The 20022-nt window shown below is 38.7% G+C and overlaps 2 protein-coding genes across 4 annotated transcripts; one reads left to right on the top strand and one right to left on the bottom strand.

Annotated features, from left to right (window-relative positions):
• Positions 1-73: 73 nt before the first annotated feature.
• On the top strand, positions 74-11428 carry myef2 (myelin expression factor 2). 2 transcript variants are annotated; one of them, XM_005939126.1, is made up of 17 exons: positions 74-278; positions 1301-1500; positions 2320-2372; positions 3332-3339; positions 3437-3530; positions 3863-4054; positions 4962-5115; positions 5219-5268; positions 5366-5426; positions 5678-5779; positions 6123-6167; positions 6267-6365; positions 6491-6586; positions 6674-6739; positions 9330-9514; positions 10801-10852; positions 11043-11428. In XM_005939126.1, the coding sequence occupies exons 1-17, from the start codon at positions 169-171 to the stop codon at positions 11204-11206; spliced, it is 1731 nt and encodes a 576-aa protein (XP_005939188.1). In that variant the 5' UTR covers positions 74-168; the 3' UTR covers positions 11207-11428. The 2 variants fall into 2 exon arrangements, with proteins under 2 accessions (XP_005939188.1, XP_014194512.1); XM_014339026.1 differs by lacking the exon at positions 6674-6739.
• A 124-nt stretch (positions 11429-11552) lies between these two features.
• On the bottom strand, positions 11553-18429 carry slc24a5 (solute carrier family 24 member 5). Of its 2 annotated transcripts, none has more exons than XM_005939127.2 (9): positions 18123-18429; positions 17301-17480; positions 16632-16715; positions 16300-16403; positions 16047-16147; positions 14940-15223; positions 14615-14824; positions 13071-13172; positions 11553-12918 (listed from the first exon to the last, which is right to left on the bottom strand). In XM_005939127.2, exons 1-9 carry the CDS (start codon positions 18283-18285, stop codon positions 12596-12598), a joined length of 1551 nt encoding a protein of 516 aa, XP_005939189.1. In that variant the 5' UTR covers positions 18286-18429; the 3' UTR covers positions 11553-12595. The 2 variants fall into 2 exon arrangements, with proteins under 2 accessions (XP_005939189.1, XP_005939190.1); XM_005939128.2 differs by having other exon boundaries at positions 14615-14821.
• Positions 18430-20022: the final 1593 nt, after the last annotated feature.

Raw genomic sequence — 20022 nt, 5'->3', positions numbered from 1 at the left:
TTTTTTCTTTTCACCCGTGTCCATTGACACCTATACTATTCAATTCTCCGACGATGCCTAGCAACAGCTCCCAAATCTCGCGTTGGAATCACATATCTTCCCAGCACATTTTGAACTGCGTAGCGATCGAGTTATCCTGCGTTGTGTGTGGGGAAAATAAACATCAACATGGCAGATGTTGAAACGGCTAAAGAGGAACCACAGGAGGAGGAAATTTCTGAATCAGTCAAGTCGGAACCCGACGAGACATCTGAAGAAACACCCAACGGTGTGAAAATGTGAGTTAAAAAGTTGTAATATTATCCGGTCCTTCTGCGTCGCTGTTAGCTAGCTTAGCTAAAATGGAGTCCTTGAATATTAGCTATTGTTAGCAAAGAATCCTCCAATCTCTTGTAAGAAATATAACGTCGAAGTATATGTGTTAAATTTAAATATAATCTAAGACTTTAAGGTATATATGCATCTCCATAAACTGTGGCCACAATGTTACAAGGCTGGTGCAATGGGTCATTCTCGGTTAGGTGCTACTCTCCATTGTGTTGTGCTTTCATATTTAGCTAAAGCTAACGAAACTCTGAAATTCAGCGCTAGTAATCACCAAGCCAGCCTTACTTTAATTAAATTAATTAGGTTTAACCACAAACAAAATAAGCTGTGCTTTTACTAGTTAGCACCCATTCTAATCTTAATGAAATTGTTCATGGCCATTGCGCTATGCTATGCTAACAAACCTGCGGTTAGCTGCTAATGGCTCCGCGCTGTTGCACAAAAATTATACCGGCTTAATACATTTAAAGTGCTCTATACGCATTAAAGTATCAGTTCATTTAAAATGTGTGCTGTATTTTCATAAGGATTTATAAAATGTCACACTTGGTTAAAATCCTCATTATGTTGGTCTTTAGCGAAATCAGAAGTTGCATGAATACTTTTCTTTTAATTTGTTTATGCATTCATCTACTCACGTAGTTGTCATTTACACGCAAAGAAATCCAAAGTTTGTCTAGCACGTATGCATGCATATTGCTGTTTGTGGGTATGGCTATTTTAGACCATGATATTATTATTATTATTATTATTATTACTTTAGATCCATATTATAGAATTTATTAATATGAGTAGAGTTTTTTGTATGTATAAGGTTAAAAAAGGTATAAATTAAATTTCTAAAGCAAATCACAAAAGATGAGTCTGCTATTATTACTCACAAATTTATTAAGGGTAGATTTTTAATTTGATGCCCCAGTGATCTGTGGAAGATGTTTAGAGATGTTGACCTGCACTTCTCTGTATTTTGTAGGGAAGAAGAAGGCAAGCCCCCCAAAGAAAAGCATGATGGTAAAGAGAAATCCTCTGGAGGGAGAAGAGGAGGCCGCTACCATCCCTACAAAGACAAACATGGTGGAGAAAAGAAGGGTGCTCATAGGAACAGAGTGTTCATCAGCAATATCCCGTATGATATGAAGTGGCAGGCAATTAAAGATCTAATGCGTGATAAAGGTAATCTACCCAGTGATGGGTATGGCGTCTTTCCCTCTGCCTCTCTCTTCAGCTGAAAAGAAGATTTTGACCTTTTGTTCTGTTTTGTTACAAGCTTGAACGTTTGCTTCTAACGCCAGCTAATTTGTGTGTAGCTTTTGTGGATATGCTTAGTGCAGATATTAAGGAACCGCCATATTGTGATTTAAGGTTATTGGAGTTTTAATTCTTTTATTTATGTATTTATTTTTGGATGGGCACCAATTTAGCTTGGGCTGATATGTGAGGAAAAAGTAGGATTTACGTAGTTACATTGTTACTTGTTTTAATGGATTGTCAGCTCCAAAATGTAACCTCAATCCAGCAAGGAATATTTTGATTGTTGAATGTTTTTGTTGCATCTGCATTAAGGTGAATCTCGCTAGTATCAATGAAAAATATTCCAATGTTTTACTTTATGAAATACAGAGTTCCCAAAAAAGATATTTTGAAAGGTCAAAGGACAGCTTAAACATCTCAACTGCCTTGAATGGAATTTGTTGCTAAACTGATCACGTTGAAGTCTTTTGATTTGAATTTTGAAATTCCCAGGTTTAATATAGCTGTGTTTTTGTTTTTTGCTGTTTTTGTTTTTATTTTTCTGGCCTTGGCCTTTGGGTGTCTCAGTCACTGCCCAGAAAGGCATGGTGTTGTCTGGTGGGTTGTTGGTCTGGGCTGGCTGTTGATCAATGGGGACATCTCCATCTGTAGCTGTATTGCCAAGGCCAGCGGTGATTTGAAGACTTGGTGACTTAAATTCCTTTGTTCTTTTGGTATTTTCCCTTTGTATGTCTCATGTAGTTGGTGAGGTTACATACGTGGAGCTCTTTAAGGATGCTGAAGGAAAGTCAAGGGTAAGTGATGTGGCCAAATTGCTGCACGAGGTTTTAAATGCCCTCAGCAGGCTCTCAATAATGTAGTGCTCTTTTAGGCTCTGATCCTTTGGGTTAAATGAACTGGAGACACTATAGGTTGTGTTTAGAGCCTGAAAGATGGCTAATGATTGATTTTTCATTTGAAAGGGAGATGTCCTGTTGACTTTTGGAAATGTAGCCAATGAACTCATCTAAGAGTATACTTTTGCTTTTGTTGTTGTCATTTCAATTGGTTTAAAAGTTTGTTTGTTTGGCCATTTTCCAAAGGGAAATGTGGGGTTGTGTGATTGGTCTTATTGATTGACCCTCATGTCTCAAAATTTTATTTTACAATTCTGTTATATGGCAAAGCTTTCTGTTTAATGGAACAAAGCAGTTGCAAAAGACCACGTAGTTGTTTTTGTTATGTCTTTATGTTAAATGGCAACAAATGATGCAATAGATTTAAAGATGAACCACACAATTTTTCTCTTAAAGTCACAACTTGTTAATCCTAAACAATGTACTAAATACATTTGTCGTTGCTTTTTTCATCTATCGTGGTAATCAATGTCCAGTTCAAAACCTAAATATTTTCAGCTAAAATAATAGAATGTTTAAATATTACTGACAAATGTGTTTGTTTTTTTGTTTTGTTTTTTAACTGCAACCTTTATATATTACTGTTTAGATATTTTTCTTCTTGTAATATCTTTTAATTATTAAGAAATGTGATGGATGTTTGTTTTTGTTTTTTTCAGCATTTTTTTCTTGTTTGCAGTAAAGTTAAAAACCAGCCGGCTCAAGCCAGCAGGGAAAATATGGCCAACATGTATAAAAAACATATTAAAAACTAGTTGAGATGTTATATTATGTTTTTGTTTGTAATATCTTGTTTTTAACTGTATTTTGTTCCCTCCTTCTGTGACTCCTGAACTCCTGTGATGCCACCTTCGTAGGGGTGTGGGTAAGAAACCCTATTTTTCTCAAAGAAACAACTTTTTGTTTTTATATGTTGTGCTCGCATTGACTCATGTGGCGTCTCCGTTTGCCTCGTTCAACAGTGTGGTGGAGTTCAAAGATGAGGAGTTTGTGAAGAAGGCAGTATTAACTATGAATAAACATGACCTGAGTGGAAGGCCACTCAACATCAAGGAGGTGAGAATCATAGATTGCAGATTATATTTAGCTGTTCTCTTTTTTTTTTTTTTTTTTTTTAAGAAAAGCTGATCTCATGTTGCTATTTTCTGTTGATTGTGGGCATATGAAGCAGTCATAAAAAGATTGTGGTGGTAACCATGATGTAGCATTATTACATTACATATGTTTTTGTTAACATCAGATCTGAAAATATCCAGCGATGTACCACTAAATTAAAATGACACTGTAAAATTTTCTAGTTTTATTTTTTTTCTTAAATGTTATCATCACAAATTTAGCATTTGTGATAATGTAGAATATTGATTAAATGCTAATGTTTTCTATTTAAGGACCCTGATGGAGAGCATGCCCGCCGTGTGTTGCAACGCATGGGAGGGGGTCAACAGGGAGGCCGTGGGCAGGACATGGGGCCTGGTGTGATGAACCTCCCGCCCTCCATTGCTAACAACCCTAACATCCCACCTGAAGTCATCCATGCACTGGAGGCTGGGCGACTTGGCAACACTGTGTTTGTAGCTAATGTAAGGAAATGTTATTAAACATTAATTACCACTGTGCAATTGTAGACATCTGCCAAGCACACTCGTATACATAGTGAAGGCTTTAAAGTAATTTAATAGCTTGGCACCAGAGATTAGTATTACTAATTAAATATTTGACCAGCTGTGAAATACGTCCACAATCATATGTTTCTACAGGATTTGTGCCAGTCTATTTTAAGCCTGGCAGCCCACCAGAGTTTAATGGAGCTTCAGCTGGGCCTAAACATTGTATAATTTAAAAAACAAAACAAAAAGTTTTTTATGATATGTGTATATGTTGTAGCTACAACTGTTTAGCAAGTAAATCCACTTTCACCATTACAGTTACCGTTAACTGTTTACACACAAACATGTAATTTAGAATTATTGTTGGGGGAGGGCGGTCAACCTGGAGAGAACCCACACAGGCACTCGGAGAACATGCAAACTCGACACAGAAAGGCTTTAGCTGGCCGGTGAATTCAAACCCCTTTTTTGTTGTGAGGTGACAGTGCTAAACCCTGCACCACTGTTCTACCCCGACCAAAAGAGTTAGTAGACCCCTAAGTAAGCGAAAATAACTAGATAACTACTGACATACGGTAGTATTGTTCTAACTCCTTTCATGTGCTATCCATCCACTAATGTTTACTGTTTACCGTAAGCAGTAGTATAATCCACTTTACTTTGTCTTCGTACTGAAAATGGGAAATGAACTCCCCACTGTACCACCGTCACCACCCTCCATAAGAGACGGCTACAAAAGCTGCTGTGCCATCTTTACCACACAGTGTGCACAGTATGGCTGTCACTGATATGGAGGTATAGCAGTTTCCAAATCTGTGTAGTAATCTTTTTTTTTTTTCCTGTTTATTAAACGCAATGGTGTCTTTCTGTTGTTCAACAGCTGGATTTTAAGGTGGGGTGGAAGAAGTTAAAAGAGGTGTTTAGTATGGCCGGTGTGGTGAAGCGAGCAGATGTAAAGGAAGATAAAGATGGCAAGAGCCGTGGGATGGGAACAGTGACTTTTGAGCAGCCACTGGAAGCTGTGCAGGCCATTTGTATCCTTTATAATTAAGTATTAATTAAAAAAGAAACAAAAAGAGAAAAAGAACTTATTCTGTACAATATTTACCACAGCATTCTCCTTGATGTTGATTCCAGCCATGTTTAATGGGCAGATGCTCTTTGACAGGCAGATGCACGTAAAAATGGTACGTGTGTGTTGTTTTTGTTTGTTAAGTTACAATGTGCTTTAAGCTATGCAGACGATGTGAATATGTGGGCAAAGAAAAATGCTTGGTCTTGCAGGATGAGAAATCTCTACCCGCTGAAGACTTTCGGCAAGTAGAAAAAGCACCTCAGTTACCACGTGAGTTTGCTGTTATTCCCTTATCATAAGCAAAAAACGTAATTTAAAAAAAATAGTTTTATTATCATTAATCAAGTAAACGCGTCTTACCAGAACAGGAAGTGAACAGCTGCATTTTAACAAGATGGTGTGTGAGTGAATAAATAATTTGTTCACCAAAATGGCAGTGTGCCTTTAGTATGTATGAAGTATGTCTTGAGCATTTCTTGTGGTTGGAGACAATACAGAAGGAATTTTTCTTCTTTGTGTAGGTGGTCTAGGTGGTATTGGCATGGGATTGGGGCCAGGGGGTCAACCCATCAATGCCAACCGCTTGAGTGGTGGAGGCGGCATGAGCGCTATGGGACCTGGAGGTTAGTCACCTTTTGAGATATTAGGTTTAAATTATATTCGGTGCAAAGTGTGTCATATATATGCCGAGTTGCAACAGTTTGTCTTTACAAGCCAATATTTATCCGACAGAATTACATTTCCACTAGCTGATCATCAAATTAGGGTCTCAAGGCAATATTAGCGGTGTTCAAGTTAGACTGACATATATGCAACATACCAGTGTCTGTTTTTCTATTAGCCTCAATGTGCAAAGAAATGAAATGATCAGAGCTCTGTCCAGATAATATTTAAGCGCTTTTACGTTGTAAATTTTATGGAATTACATCTGTTTCTTGTAATTCGATGTTCCTTTGTCTTTGCCAGGTATGGATGTATCAGGTTATGGTGGAATGAACAGACTTGGGGGAGGTGAGCTTTTTGCTACCTACGAGTTTCTTTCCTGTTGAATGACCATGGTTACCTGGGTGTTAACAAAGGAGATTTCTTTTTCTCTTCTGCTTTTGATAGGAATGAGTAGTGCAAGTGGAGGCTTTGGAGGCATGGACAGCATGGGCAGTCTGGGTGGCTTTGGAGGGAGGGACATGGCACCAGTTGGCAGAATGGGAGGTAAGTCTGTTTTACCCTCAGTGGGCCAAAAATCAGGTTTTCTTGTTTGTTATTGGTAACTAATGTGTCATTTCGTTTTATTGTTGATTGTTTTGTTTCTCTTTTGTTGTATTTTTGGCGTTAAGATATGTACCGATCAGGAATGGGTGGAATGGATCGGGACTTTGGGCACGGTGACATGCCAATGAATCGAGGATTTGGGGATTCTTTTGGAGGAATGGGTAAGTTATACTCTCACTTCAGTGAGGCTGTGAGTTCTACTGCATCGTGGTATAATCGAATTTGCATCAACTTGCACTCTTCTTTAGGTGGAGGCTTTGGAGGAGGCATGGGCAGTGGTGGCATGGGGCACATGGGAACTGGATTAGGCACAGGTTAGGAAAAAAAAATCTTAATACACAGAGTTTCAAATGATCATTTTTATAGCAGTTCGTCAGTAATTAAAGGTACATGAGACTCCACAACAGTACTCTTACTTAAAGTTTGGGCTGCCCCAAATCATCATTTCCTTCCAGTAATTAATATATTTAGTTTTTTCCAAGTATGACCCTTTTGGTAAAATGTAACTCTTTTACTTGAATTTAAACAGTGTAAATTGATAAAAATGAAAAAAATTAAAAAAAATGAAACAAAATTAACAGGATTTCCTGCTATAACATAAGTAACATCTCTCATATCAGGCTTCCTAAAGGATAACATTTGAATAGAGGAACAGAAGCTTAGATCTTTATGGCTGATTACAGCAACCTAATCTCCTGAACTGTCATACACTTAGCAGTGGGTGTGGAAACGTGTGGTCATGGTTGTCACACAGATTAAGAAAGTAGTTTATTAATACGTCTTACTTATTAAGAGTCACAACAGACTCGGTCACCACACGCATTTTATTTTTGGTAACATAAATAAAGAATAAGATATAACAGTTTTTTTTGTATGAATTAGATTACTCTAAAACAGTGAGGAGTTACAGAAAAATAGAAGAGTTAAATTCTTTCTTTGTGTGTGTCACTCATATTTGTGGAAATGTACCACATTATGGTATTTATGGGACCATAAGGCGCACTGTCGACAAACGGGTCTGTGTTCTTACATAAGGCGACCGCATTAAACGAAACAAAACAGTCAGATAAGTCAAACTTTACTCAACGCATTCCTCTTGCTTCCTCCACTTCCGTACCATTAATTCATTAATGTTGAATTCTCTGGTAGCTGCTCTATAAACACCGGAACAACAGTACATGTTATTCTAGTGTTTTTCTCATTTTTGCTATGTAACTTTGCACTGTCCGCTTTATGCTGTAACAAATTTCCCTCGTGTGGGACTAATAAAGGTTATCTTATCTTACATTAATGACTAACCTCATATTGTGGCTGGAGCATCTCAGTTGTTCCCCTTCCCTACTGAAGTTTGGTCTGTTTACAGCAATTTTCCATGCGATTGTATTTGTCAAAAAAAAAACATCGGGAACTTTTATCAAGTGGAAAAAGGTTAGCGTTCATTCTCCAGGTTCACTGTGTTATGCTTTGGTAAGCTAACATAGCAGTGTCGCTAGCGATCACTAGCACAGCATTATATACCATCTAGCCCAACCTAAGTAATCCTACAAACGTCACTATTGTGTAGTTTTCTCTCTACATTCATGTTGGAAGTGATAGCAGAGCTGTACGTTTTATTTTTGCCCAGAAATCTCTCAGTCAGAACATGCTATATCATGTTTAGGTAACTAGCGAAACTAGCGAGCTAGCTATCTGCTAACTTCTAACTCCGTTAAATTTAATAAATTCTGTTTTCATGGATGCCTGGATGTTAAATTTAATTGTTACACCTGGTAAAGCAGCAACACTGATCATTTTATTAAAGATGAAAGTATTTACACAGTGTTCGTTTGGGACCTGACGCGGACGGAGTTTTGGACCCAGATTACTATGAGCCGTGAGGCTCCTCATTACGGTAGCCATAACGCTCAGACAATCAATCAAGCAGTGCGGCTTCGTAGCTTAGCAAAGTCCTACTAAAACATTTTTTGACTGATTTTTGAGCGCCGTGTACTACATAAAATTGGTTCGAGGTCAGTAAACACAGCCAGAATTCATAGATAAGGCGCACCAGAGTATAAGGCGCACTGCCGATTTTTGAGAAAATTAAAGGATTTTAGGTGCGCCTTATAGTGCGGAAAACACGGTACTTGGAGAAAAGAGATGCATTTTGAAGACCAAGAAAAAAACAGCTGAGGGCCTGGCTGGCCACAGCAATCCACAGAGAAAATATGCACTTTCTCTGTTTCATGTATGTCAAAAAACCCACACAAACCTGAAAATCTTTACATTTACAGTGTAAGATGGAATCTATGATGGAGTTGTCAAGTGTTGGTTGACCAGCCTTATGGTATTTTTCCATTTCATCCCGGGCTTGTTTAAATTATTAGACTGAAAGTATTCAGAACACTGCTGCCTGTACTATAGCAAATGCTATGGTATTTATTTTCCCAGAGATCGACAATTACTTGTTTGTTAGAGACTAAAAAGGGGTATAGTGGTTTGTCAGTAGTTAAAATGTTTTCTTTTCACAAAAGAATGAAGTTTTCCCATTGATTCTTCGTGCAGTGTGGTGACTAATTATTTAAACTGGTACAGAGTCTGCACCCACTGTATAAACAGTGTCATGGCGACATTGGCTTCTGTGATAGCAAGTTTGGAAGTGGAAAATCAATCCTCTTCTGCACTGTTTAGATACACTTCGGTTACATTTTATTAGAATAAGTTAATAAAAATCTATTCATAAAGCGGTGTATAGTGTTTTTAAAGTCCCAATTCACAGAAATCTGTCATGAGGCTTTGTAGTTCTGCAGCAGTGCAGGAAACTGCAAACATGACCCTGTTAAAACCTAACTGTGCATTAGGTTAAATTGTTTGTGTGTGTGTGTGTGTGTGTGTGTGTGCGTGTGCGTGTGCGTGTGCGCTCAGGTGGGGGAATGGGAAATATGTCGATGGACCGAATGGGCTCCAGCTTTGACCGTTTGGGAATGTCAGGAATGGACATGAACCGTGGCTTTGGTGGCTATGGAGGCGGGGGGCCGGGCCACATGGGTGGTGGCATGTCGGACAGAGGCTCAGGGTCCAAAGCAGGTTGCCAGATATTTGTGCGAAATGTAAGCAGAAATAAAACCATGTTCATTTATTCTGATTTTCAGAGCTGTTACATTTATTTGTGGACATCCTTATCTTCCTATACAGTCAGTTGTGATAGTGATAGTAGTCATAGTGCAAGCACTATAGTATGCTGCCACTCAAAGTTTAAAATGTTAAAGGGGAATTCAAAGGTCCAGGTTTAGCAAACATCACTTGTGTTAGAATTTCTTGTAACACCCCCCCCCCCCCCCATCATTCCTCTTTTGTTTAGATGTGTTCTCAAGACATTTGTGTATCTAAATTTACTGCTTCTTTAATCAGTTCGCTGTGCTAACATGATCAGTTAAACTTTAACGTGATAAACGTTCATTAGATGTCATTAAATATATTGTTGCTGGGCCTTTGATTGGATAGCTGCATAAGCACACAAAGTTATTAATAATATGTGGTGTGCTTCGATGAATCGTTAATTTTTGCTTGGAGGATTTATGATCAGTTCAATGTCATCTTTGACATGTTTGATTCCTGTACAAATAGGGCTGTTCGATATAACGATATATATCGGCTGACGATATAAAAATGTCTTATCGTTTCATTTTAAGCTATAGTTTGTTTCGTGGTGTTGCAAAATAAACGTTTACGGCAATATTTTTTTCATTATTTTGATGGTCACTGTAGTGGCTATATTAATTTCTTAAAGTTCTCACTTTCTCTTATATTTATAACCACACTACAGACAGACAAGCGTTTGTTTTTATGCGTTGTCGTTAGCAACAACGACGGTAAAACCATCGCGTGTCCGCTTGTTTATGTTCCACATAAACCTTTCACAATAAAGCTCAAGATCCTGTTGTGACTTTTCAAAATAAACTGAATCACGTGAAAGATGCAGTTTTACGGATGAGAAGCAAAAAAGAGCCGTCAGGTGCTAAAAAAAAATAAACCTTAGACTCAAACGTTAGAACAGGCTTTCACACGCAGCACGCCGTGTAAGAAATACTCACAAAGAAAACAGCGGCCCTTACAACTTATGTCTAAAAATGTATAGTTTCATGCGGTTAAAACACTCGACTCCAGGTACGCGACGCCCAGCTGGAAACACTTCACGCAAGTCGAGCTGCCCGAGATTCACAGAATTCATAGAAAATGTTAAATTTTTGTGATTTATATCGTTATCGGACGATAGATGTCTTAATATCGGGATATGAGATTTTGGTCATATCGCACAGCCCTATGTACAAAGGTCCAGCTGTAAATGTGTTAATGCTGACTAATGTAATGACTGAAGTATATTTTTGTTTTATAGCTGTCCTATGATTTGACATGGCAAAAACTGAAAGACAAGTTCAGTCACTGTGGTAAGTGTTTCGCTTATTATAGACCACTGAATTAATTATTCTCTGTTTAATTCATGAACCACTGGAGCACTTTTGGCATTTCACCACAATTGATTGCTGAAAACAAAGGCCAATATCTAAGATTTAATCAGCACTTTGTTAAAGATTCTGCTTTCAAAATTCAGCCGTTGCTCATCCTTTTCTGCTACAGGTCAGGTAATGTTTGCAGAAATCAAGATGGAGAATGGAAAGTCGAAGGGATGCGGAACGGTGAGATTCGACTCTCCAGAGAGTGCCGAGAAGGCCTGCAGGATGATGAATGGAACCAAGATAAATGGCCGAGAGGTGGACGTCCGTATTGATCGAAACGCCTAGATCCTTTGTAGAAGTGAAGCTAACACGTACACATTCAGTCCCCTTGCCAATGATCTTTTGTTTTGTTTTAAAAACACAATTACTTCATATCTTCACGTGTAAACTGTTTCTTTCTTTCGTCCTTTTGTTTGTTAATGTAAACTACATAGCTATTTTGTTTTATAAACCCTTTTTAATTTGTGAGACAGTTTATTTGACCAAATAAAGTTTGTAATTTTTAAACTTGGTGGTTGTAAATTCTCCTGAGATCAAAGTCTCGAAGTTGTTCTTCATTGTCTAAACTTTTGCTGTAGTTCTACCCCCACCCTCCAAGAACAGTGTTCTACATTGGCAACTTCAAATCTAAAAAATACCACAATAGTCCACAGATGAAACTCAGTATGAGCTTATTTTATAGGAACAAAAAGATATTCAAGTATTTAAAGCTTAAAGTTTAGTATTTTTAGTTAGATCGCGAGTGGGTTTGGCATAATCCTGACAAACTGAGTTACCTGCTGCGGCGACCTGTTAATAAGAATACAGCCAAAAGTAGCTGTTTTGTTTAGATTTGTTTGTTGTTTTTAGTTATATTATGGCATGTGTATGTCAGGGGAATACAATACGGACACCTAACTAGACATCAGTGCTGTAAAAAAGATGCATAACAGTGTGTCCTCAAGCTGTTAGAAAGATTTCATCAAAGCTACAGATTAAAACGGGATTTTAAACTATTTTTATTTGAATTAGATTTGCTACAGTTTTGAACAAATTCTTATTTTTGGAAGGTTTTTGTGCTTAGCTTGAACTAAGCTTTGTTGGGTTTGTTCTGAGGGTAGATTAGTGTCTAAAGTCCACGCAAGCATTGCAAACTTGGTTGTGGAAAAAAAATTCATGACAGTTTTAGGGAACTGAAGATGAGTGGAAAGTTTTTCTTTCTTTCTTTCTTTTTTTTTTTTTTAACTATTTATGGCTCTACCATTCTTTCTTGCTCATAAAAGCTTATCAGAGAAATAAGTCTTTGTTTTAGCTCAACCACACTCTTAAAAAGGAGGACAAGGCCAGATGAGTTCAGTTTAAACCTTTTATTTCTTTTCTTATTGGAAATCTGCAGTAAACCTGTGGGAGCAGTAGCTTTTTGTTCATGACCCTTATGTAAGACAAGGAATGTCTTGCAATGTGAAGATGGGCCTTGTGATGATACTGGTCTTGTCTGGATCTTGGTGTACACGCCCAAAAGAATGATCCTAGGAACATTGCCACCTTTGGTAAAATATATTACCAATAGATCATTCACTGAGGTGACCATCACGTATGCGTGCCGTAGCAACTTGATATTTGTACATTTTTTAAAAGCTTAACATTTTTGTTTTTACTCAGAAAATATGGCTTTAGTCCTGAGAAGGTCAGATCTCAGTCGCTGCACAGCCTTAGGGGATTATTCCCAATAATTCCCAGCTCATACAGGATGGACAGAGTGGCAAAGAGGATGTAGCAGATGAGAGAAACGATTCCCAGCTTCCAGTCCAACTTCCATCCGTTGATGTGCACGGCTACGAAAAGGAAGACAATTGAAAGGAGAAGTGTGCAGGAAATAAAGACCAGTCCAGTGCTGTTGACCTCTACAGGGTTGTTGGTGTCCACAAAGGCAGTTTTGATGAACCAAGGCAAACCCAGGCACAGCATGTCAAACACATTAGAGCCCACAATGTTGGACATGGCCATATCGGCTTTCCCTTAAGAGAGAGAGAAAAAAAGTTTACATTGAAATTTTAAAGAATTCAACATTCCTGTATTTTGAGTGAACAAGCTGTGGAAGTTTAAATGTACAGCAAGCAGTTGTTCAGGAATTTTAAATGAAGTTAATGAAACTGGAAATTAGTGTTACCTTCTCTGGCCACCATCACACTGGCCACAGTGTCAGGTATACTGGTTCCAGCAGCAAGCAAAGTAAGTCCCATAATAGTATCGGGGATAGCAAGGGTCTCACCTGCATAAACACAATGCCAACACAAAGTCGGATTACCCTACCAATAACTTCAAGATACAGTGTTGTGCAAAAATATTGAACTACTACTCATTGTTTTATGTCTTGCAAGGGAAATGGGTGCAGAGATTAATGGAAATGCAGTATATCAGGCAAAAACAGTTAGTACAATTTCTGTGTCTAACACACCTGACTGAAATGAAGCGCCAAACCCCTGACAGAGCCTCCTCTATGTTTAATAGATGGCTGTGGAGACTTTTCTCCCTGTTTTCCAGCCTTAAATATAGCTTCTTGACATTCTCAACTAAAGAGATACCACCTCTGTAGTCAAGTCAGTGAAAAATGTGAACAAATTATGTTTTGCGACAGGCTGCTAGTAACAAAGTGCCTAAAGATACAAATTAACATTGGTTCTCTGCGAAGTCGTCTGTAATGTGTAGACACGACACTGGTTCTTCCCTTAGGTTGGGTACTTTTTTTGTTTGAATGACTCATACGTCGGGGTTAAGTTGCTCAACAGAAACATTCCCTTGTAAAGGGTCAGGTAGAAGCGCTGAAAATGACTGAAAAAGCAGCTAAGGAAAACCTTCGACCTGAAGAAAACTGAAGGAACTATTTCTCAAGAACCTAAGCTAAATATCAAGAAATGAGGGGTGGCTCAAAAATACATAGTACTGTGGATCTTCCATAAGAATGTGAAATCCTATTATCAAGTTAAATAAACAGCACATCTGCTCCTTCTCTTTTTGAAAATTAAGTCCATTATTAGACATTGTCCATTATCCAGAATCCACATTCATCATAGGAAAATAAATAAATTTCAGGCAAAGTGATCCAGAAAATAACTCACCAATATTAATCACCACCTTAAATGAATCCTTACAATCCTGCCTGTGAACTGTGACTGGGTTCTCTGTACTGTCCAATTCAGTGCAGAGCCTACATGCCTGGTATTTCCCTGCATGTGAGCCTTTCTGAGAACTATTGGATAATAATCTCATTATACATTAAGTAGACCTGCCACTGTCACATGATAATATTGCCTTTTTACCCTGAACTTGGAATATAGTTCTATAGTTCATTCTTTTCTAGATGGAAGGTGGAGGGGTTCTTGAAGCCCTGTATACACCCAGTCCTCATGTGACTGTGTTTCCCTAGGGGTGAGCCCCCTGTTAATTGCTGTGGCCGGCTAGGCACATGGCCCACTGGAGCTACAACAGACCCCCTCTGAACCTGCCTAGACAATGGCATCCCAGGAATTAACCAGCAGACCAACATGTGACTGTACTCTGCAAATCCAACATTTTTCTCACAAGTTTCAACACTTGTGATCTGCCGTGGCTCAGTGGGTGATGAGCTCATTTACACCTGCAGCTAATCTGCAAAAGTTTAATGAAAACTACAGAATTTTATTACAGACTTCAGAGTTAAAACAGCCATCTTACCAACTACAGTGACCATCCACACCAGCACATATGTAAAAGCTGAGATCCAGACTGCTGACATGAGGAAAGTGATCACGAACCACTGCTTCCAGAACCTTCTCCTGCAGTCAGGGATGGTGAGGAAAAGCAGAGTGATGATGGGCAGGGACAGTACCCACAGAATCCGTTTCATGTCGCTCTCCGGGACGGCAAAGACACTTTTATGCTCTGCTGGTATGAGAGAATATACATCATACATCTCTCCTAGATCAAACACGAAGGCGAATGACTCAAAGTGGTGTTGAAGGAAAGCAGTTTTACTGTGCCACTAAGAAGTGCGCCTTACCTTCAGGAATCTCATTGAGTCCGTGTAGGCTGAGGGACAGGTGAGAGTATCCTGACTCATCGTGGAAGATCCCACTGTCTGTTCTGGAGCGACTGTGGACTCGCAAACTGGTGTCGTCATTCCAACCCAGCAGACGCTGTGTCTCAATCTTTTCATACGAACCTGACCCCAGACACGTGCAGCAAGGGCTCAGCTTCCTCAGGACAAACTCACTGATGCGAAGGTCAAAGCACAGAACCACAATGTAAACGCCGTAGACCAGCAGGAGACAGGCAGCATCATACCTGTCAACAAATTACACAGTTTGAGCATTAATAGTTCATTGATATACTGTAAATGAAAAATATTGTAAATAAAACATACAATGTTGTGAAAAAGCATTTGTCCCCTTCCTGAGTTTTTAGTTTTTTTGCATATTTGTCAGACTTATATGTTTCAGAACATAAACAGATTTTAATATTAGACAAAGATAACCTGAGTACATACAAAATGCACTTTTCAATTATTATGTCAATGTACGTAATAGCAGTGATGAACCATGGTGAGAGCCATTATCCACAGATGGAGAAAACATGGAACAGTGGTGAACCTTCACCAGAGTGACCAGCCTACCAAAAATACTTCAAGAGTTCTTCGATGACTCACCCAGGAGGTCACAAAAGAAACCAGATCACCATCTAAAAAACTGCAGGTCTCACTTCCCTCAATTAAGGTCAGAAAACATACTTTTCAGTGGCTTTTGTACCACTGGATTATTTCAACATATTTTCCATGTTTAATTCTCCAAATTGTTGTTGCTTTTTTTTTTAGCCATGGATATAGTTATGACAGTACCATAAAAAACAAAAAGAAAAAACAAACCTGTAAATACCTGCACTGTACAAATTGTTTTGTGATCTCTTTTAATTTGTTTTTCTCTACATCACAAGAGGCAATAAAACGCTGTAAATGACTTTGTATCTTGTTACCACTCTTTGGGTTATAAAATAGAGTCTCTTATAAAAGGACAAAGTCTTTTACAACCCAAATTCAACCCCTGTTTGTATGTGGTGAAAGGTCTTAAGATGATTCATGTAATGATGAGTCAGTACACACAAATACACTCACCAGTAAACTTTGTTATCTGAAATAATCCCAATGACAGCAGCAACACTGATCCCATATGCCAGGCAATCCCTGAATAGTGGCCAACAGGTGAGACGCCCAGCCTGATAAAGCGAACAAAAATAAGAGGTTTAAGGCTCATAAAACACAACGATCCTTCTGTTTTGGCTGAGCAAAAGTGCAACTGCTACACACAAGTAGTTAGCAGAGGTGTAATGTTTGTCTGTATCTTATGTGTTATCGTGTCAGAATGTACCATAGAGGCTAAAAGTCCACAGGCACCACAGATTCCTAGCAGGTTGTAGACAGCCGATCCCACAATGGTGCTGACCCCAATGTCCCCTTTTGTCACAAACACACCTGACAGTAAAGAGCACATTTTAGCTTTGAAGCCAGGAGCAATGAGGAAGCATGACAGGGAAAAGAAATAAAGAGCTGAAAGTTAAAATAGCCTAGTTCAAGGACACTTTTCCTTTTTGTTCCCATGTAGTAAAGTCACTGTGTCAGACTGGGGAACACCACAAGGACACAGATGATCATACTGGGATTATCATGTCATGATTAGGTTTTTACTTAGTTTGTGATTACCTAGGAAGGCTGTGACTAGTTCAGGTGCAGAACTTCCAGCTGCCATAAACGTGGCTCCTGCTACGTCCTGTGACAATCCCAGACCTGAGAGAGATCCAAAATAACACACACACACAAAAATATAATGCACAGTTTTGTTCAACAATAGCACAATCCCTCCTCAAATGGCCCATTAAAAACAGATTGATATATTTATTTTAAGGATTGGTCTGTGATATTACATTTTATATCCGCCCACTGTGGGCTTGTTTAGTCAGTCAATTGATTTCATGGTTTGATCGTCTATTAAAAAAGGATATGGTTCTTTTGAATAAAATATACTTAGGTGTTGGAGGGATAGGTGCATAAAGTTGAAAACTTTCACAATGTTTGTAGACTTTGCAAAGACCAAACTACTAGTTTACATTAACTATACCAAAGGATTAACTGACTAACAGCTTTATTTATTACTTAAAATGTTCAGTAAGTTAAATATTTCCTCACACTGTATGTGTAGATTTGGCTCCCACCTTGTAAATGAAGAAATTGTGTTAGAATCTGTTGTTATAAATCCCGATTACTCTGATAATCACACAGTGCAAAAATACAATGAGAACATCCACCCAAGCCTATACCTACACCTTACACGCAGATGTTCTATTGGAAACGTGTGTGTTATGTAGAACTTACGTTCACTGATTACTTCTAATGATGGCAGAAAGTAATCGTCGCAGACTATAGAGACAGCCAAAAGCATGTAGAAAATAAGCATAAAATAAATGACGAGCCCTCCGTCCTTCCTCTCCTGCACTGTGAAGAAGCCTTCAGGAAACTCGGAGGACTGTGGCGGGATGCATTCTGTCTCATTCTCTAAAACAGCAGAAACAACACGCACACGCATTCAAATCAAGGCTGTTATAGTAAACTAATGCAAAAATAAGGGAGAAAAAATATTTTAGAACATTTTAGTAAAGTGAACTAAAATCTAATTGTACAGAAAAGTTTCAGTCTGGCCATTTTGGTCGAATACGTCAGTACAGAAAGCCTGAGGGAGATTATCTTTATGGAGACTGGGATGAGGATGAATCAGTCACCTCCAGTAACGGTTGTGTGATAATATCTATTTTCAACTTCTTAAATCTAGCCCCTGACAAATACACGCGAGAATATTATCAAATAAAAGACGAAAGCACCGACTCTAATAACGACTCTTAACAACTCATACACACAAACTGTCACCCCAAGAAGCCAGCAAGTTGCTAGAGCGGTTAGATCTCTTTTCATGGCAGTTACACGGTCTTTCATGCCGATAACACACGACGATTAGTAGAGCAAACATTGCCACAGTTGCTATGCCACATGATTACGCACACATTATTACCGTGACATAACTCATGACACACTGAACAGATTGTCACTATAAAACAAAACTCCCCCAGATTATTGTGGCAGCTCTAAAATGTTACAAAGTAACCCAAAAATCCCGCACGCACTTGTTTCAGATATGCTTACCCACGGCCCGACGCACCCTGACAGAGTGACTTTCCTGTGCTGTTTTTGCTGTTACTGAAAGGAGACTGACCGTGCAATACAAAAATATTACAAATCCCAGAAAGTAAGGTATAAAATCTTTTCTCTTCTTTTTCTGCACAGCTACGGCACTACCCATGGTCATTTTAAAATTAAATAAAACAAAAAAATAAATACGAAATTAGCGATTAATCCAAGGACGCATGTGTGTCTTTACAAGCTTGTAGAAATGTACTAAGGACTAAAATTGGTCGTGAGCGCTGCATCTAACACTACATACGGCTGCAAGCTGCAAAGAGAGATTATTGGGAGGGGGGGACATTTTAAAGTCTGGTGCTACTAAGAATGGGGGATCACGAGTTGCGAGTCATTCCAGTCAGCTTGAACACAATCAAGCCTGAGGCGCAGCAGGGGTGAAATCCAGATTTCTTTAAACACAGTTTTAATGCAGCTTTACAATTGGAAATGTAATGTTTTCTTGATTAAATACACATTTAAGCAACACACTTGCTGAATTTGGAGATGATCATCTTCACGTCAAACAGTGGCACTGTGCGTACATGCAGGCCACTCAACTAGGCCTTTGCGCATATCTGACTCGTGATTGTAGACAGAACATAACCATAAACAGGATTTATTGTAGTTTTAGTTACACCGTAGACTGATACCCATACTCCTCACATGTGAGGAAAAAAAGGGGGTGTGAATATGTGGAGGGACGGGGTGCCAGGGCTTGTTTGGACATGCCCCAAAGTTTCCCCCGGAGCCACAGAGCGTCAGTCAGGAGTGCTCTCTGTGTGGATCGCCTTCGTGCTCCAGAGACATGAAATGAATGGATATTAAAACGATGGATAGTTTATCCTGAGTCCAAAAAAGATGATTTGAAAAAAGGTGAGTCAATTCAATTACTGGTTTTCTGAGAGGCTGCTCTGTGTCTATTGCACGTATTTCATTAAGCAGAAGATTTAACATTACGAATTTATATTATGAAAGCAACTTTAAGGTTGACAAATGCTTAAATCATCAGTCTGGCATTTCTGTTGCACCAGTGAGCAGTGCACACTAGCCGAATGAAGCTGAACTTGCTTGTTTTGTTGTGCTAATTGTGATGAATGATGCCGAGCCTAGCTGTGAGTTAATGGCGCCCCTGTGTGGCATTGACTGGGTTTGTGGTTTGCTGGTCATCTCGTGTAGACTGATAAGGGCCTAGCCTGGAAGTCATGCAACAAAGAAATAATGCAATGTTAAAAAAAAAACCCCTAAAACAACACAAAAACCAACACACGTATTCTGGTAAATAGACGGTATGCTTGGAGATATTTTTTAAAATACTTGCTCTTAAAGGTTTTTTTTTAAATGTTTATTTACAAGATTTTAACTTAAAATTACATAAAATCAAATAAAAAACAATGACATCCAAGCGCAGAAAGTAAGACAAAAACCAAAAAACCAGAACAGGAAAACAATAAAAGAAAAGAAAAAAATAAGGCAATATACAAACATGCAATCCTCTCTCATAGCCAAACCCTAAACAAGGGAGGAGATGGTGATTTCCAGGCTCTAAGAATAGCTACAATAGCTTTTAGCTACAATCATGTCAAACATTAAGGGTTTCTGAAGAGGACGTCTAAGTGCCAGTGAGGTTAGGGAGCAGCCTAGCACTGCAAGTATACAATCCGGCTTTAATTTTAAGTCATAAATCCGGTTATACATATTAAATCCAGTTAACCAAGATGGCGCCGCGTATGGATGCCCTGGTGCTTCAGTGCGTTACTTTTGTCTTGTTTTTGTGCACTTCTTCTGTGTCTGGGCACTCCTCTGGATACTCTTACACCAGAGAAGAGCTCCTTAACTGCAGGACTACAACGCCTGTGGATTTATT

This window comes from Haplochromis burtoni, unplaced genomic scaffold, assembly GCF_018398535.1.
Source record: "Haplochromis burtoni strain Fernald_Lab_line unplaced genomic scaffold, NCSU_Asbu1 Contig_263, whole genome shotgun sequence".
Classification (NCBI taxonomy): domain Eukaryota; kingdom Metazoa; phylum Chordata; class Actinopteri; order Cichliformes; family Cichlidae; genus Haplochromis; species Haplochromis burtoni.
The sequence above is the reverse complement of the archived record's forward strand: the minus strand, read 5'-3'. Positions and strand labels throughout refer to the sequence as shown.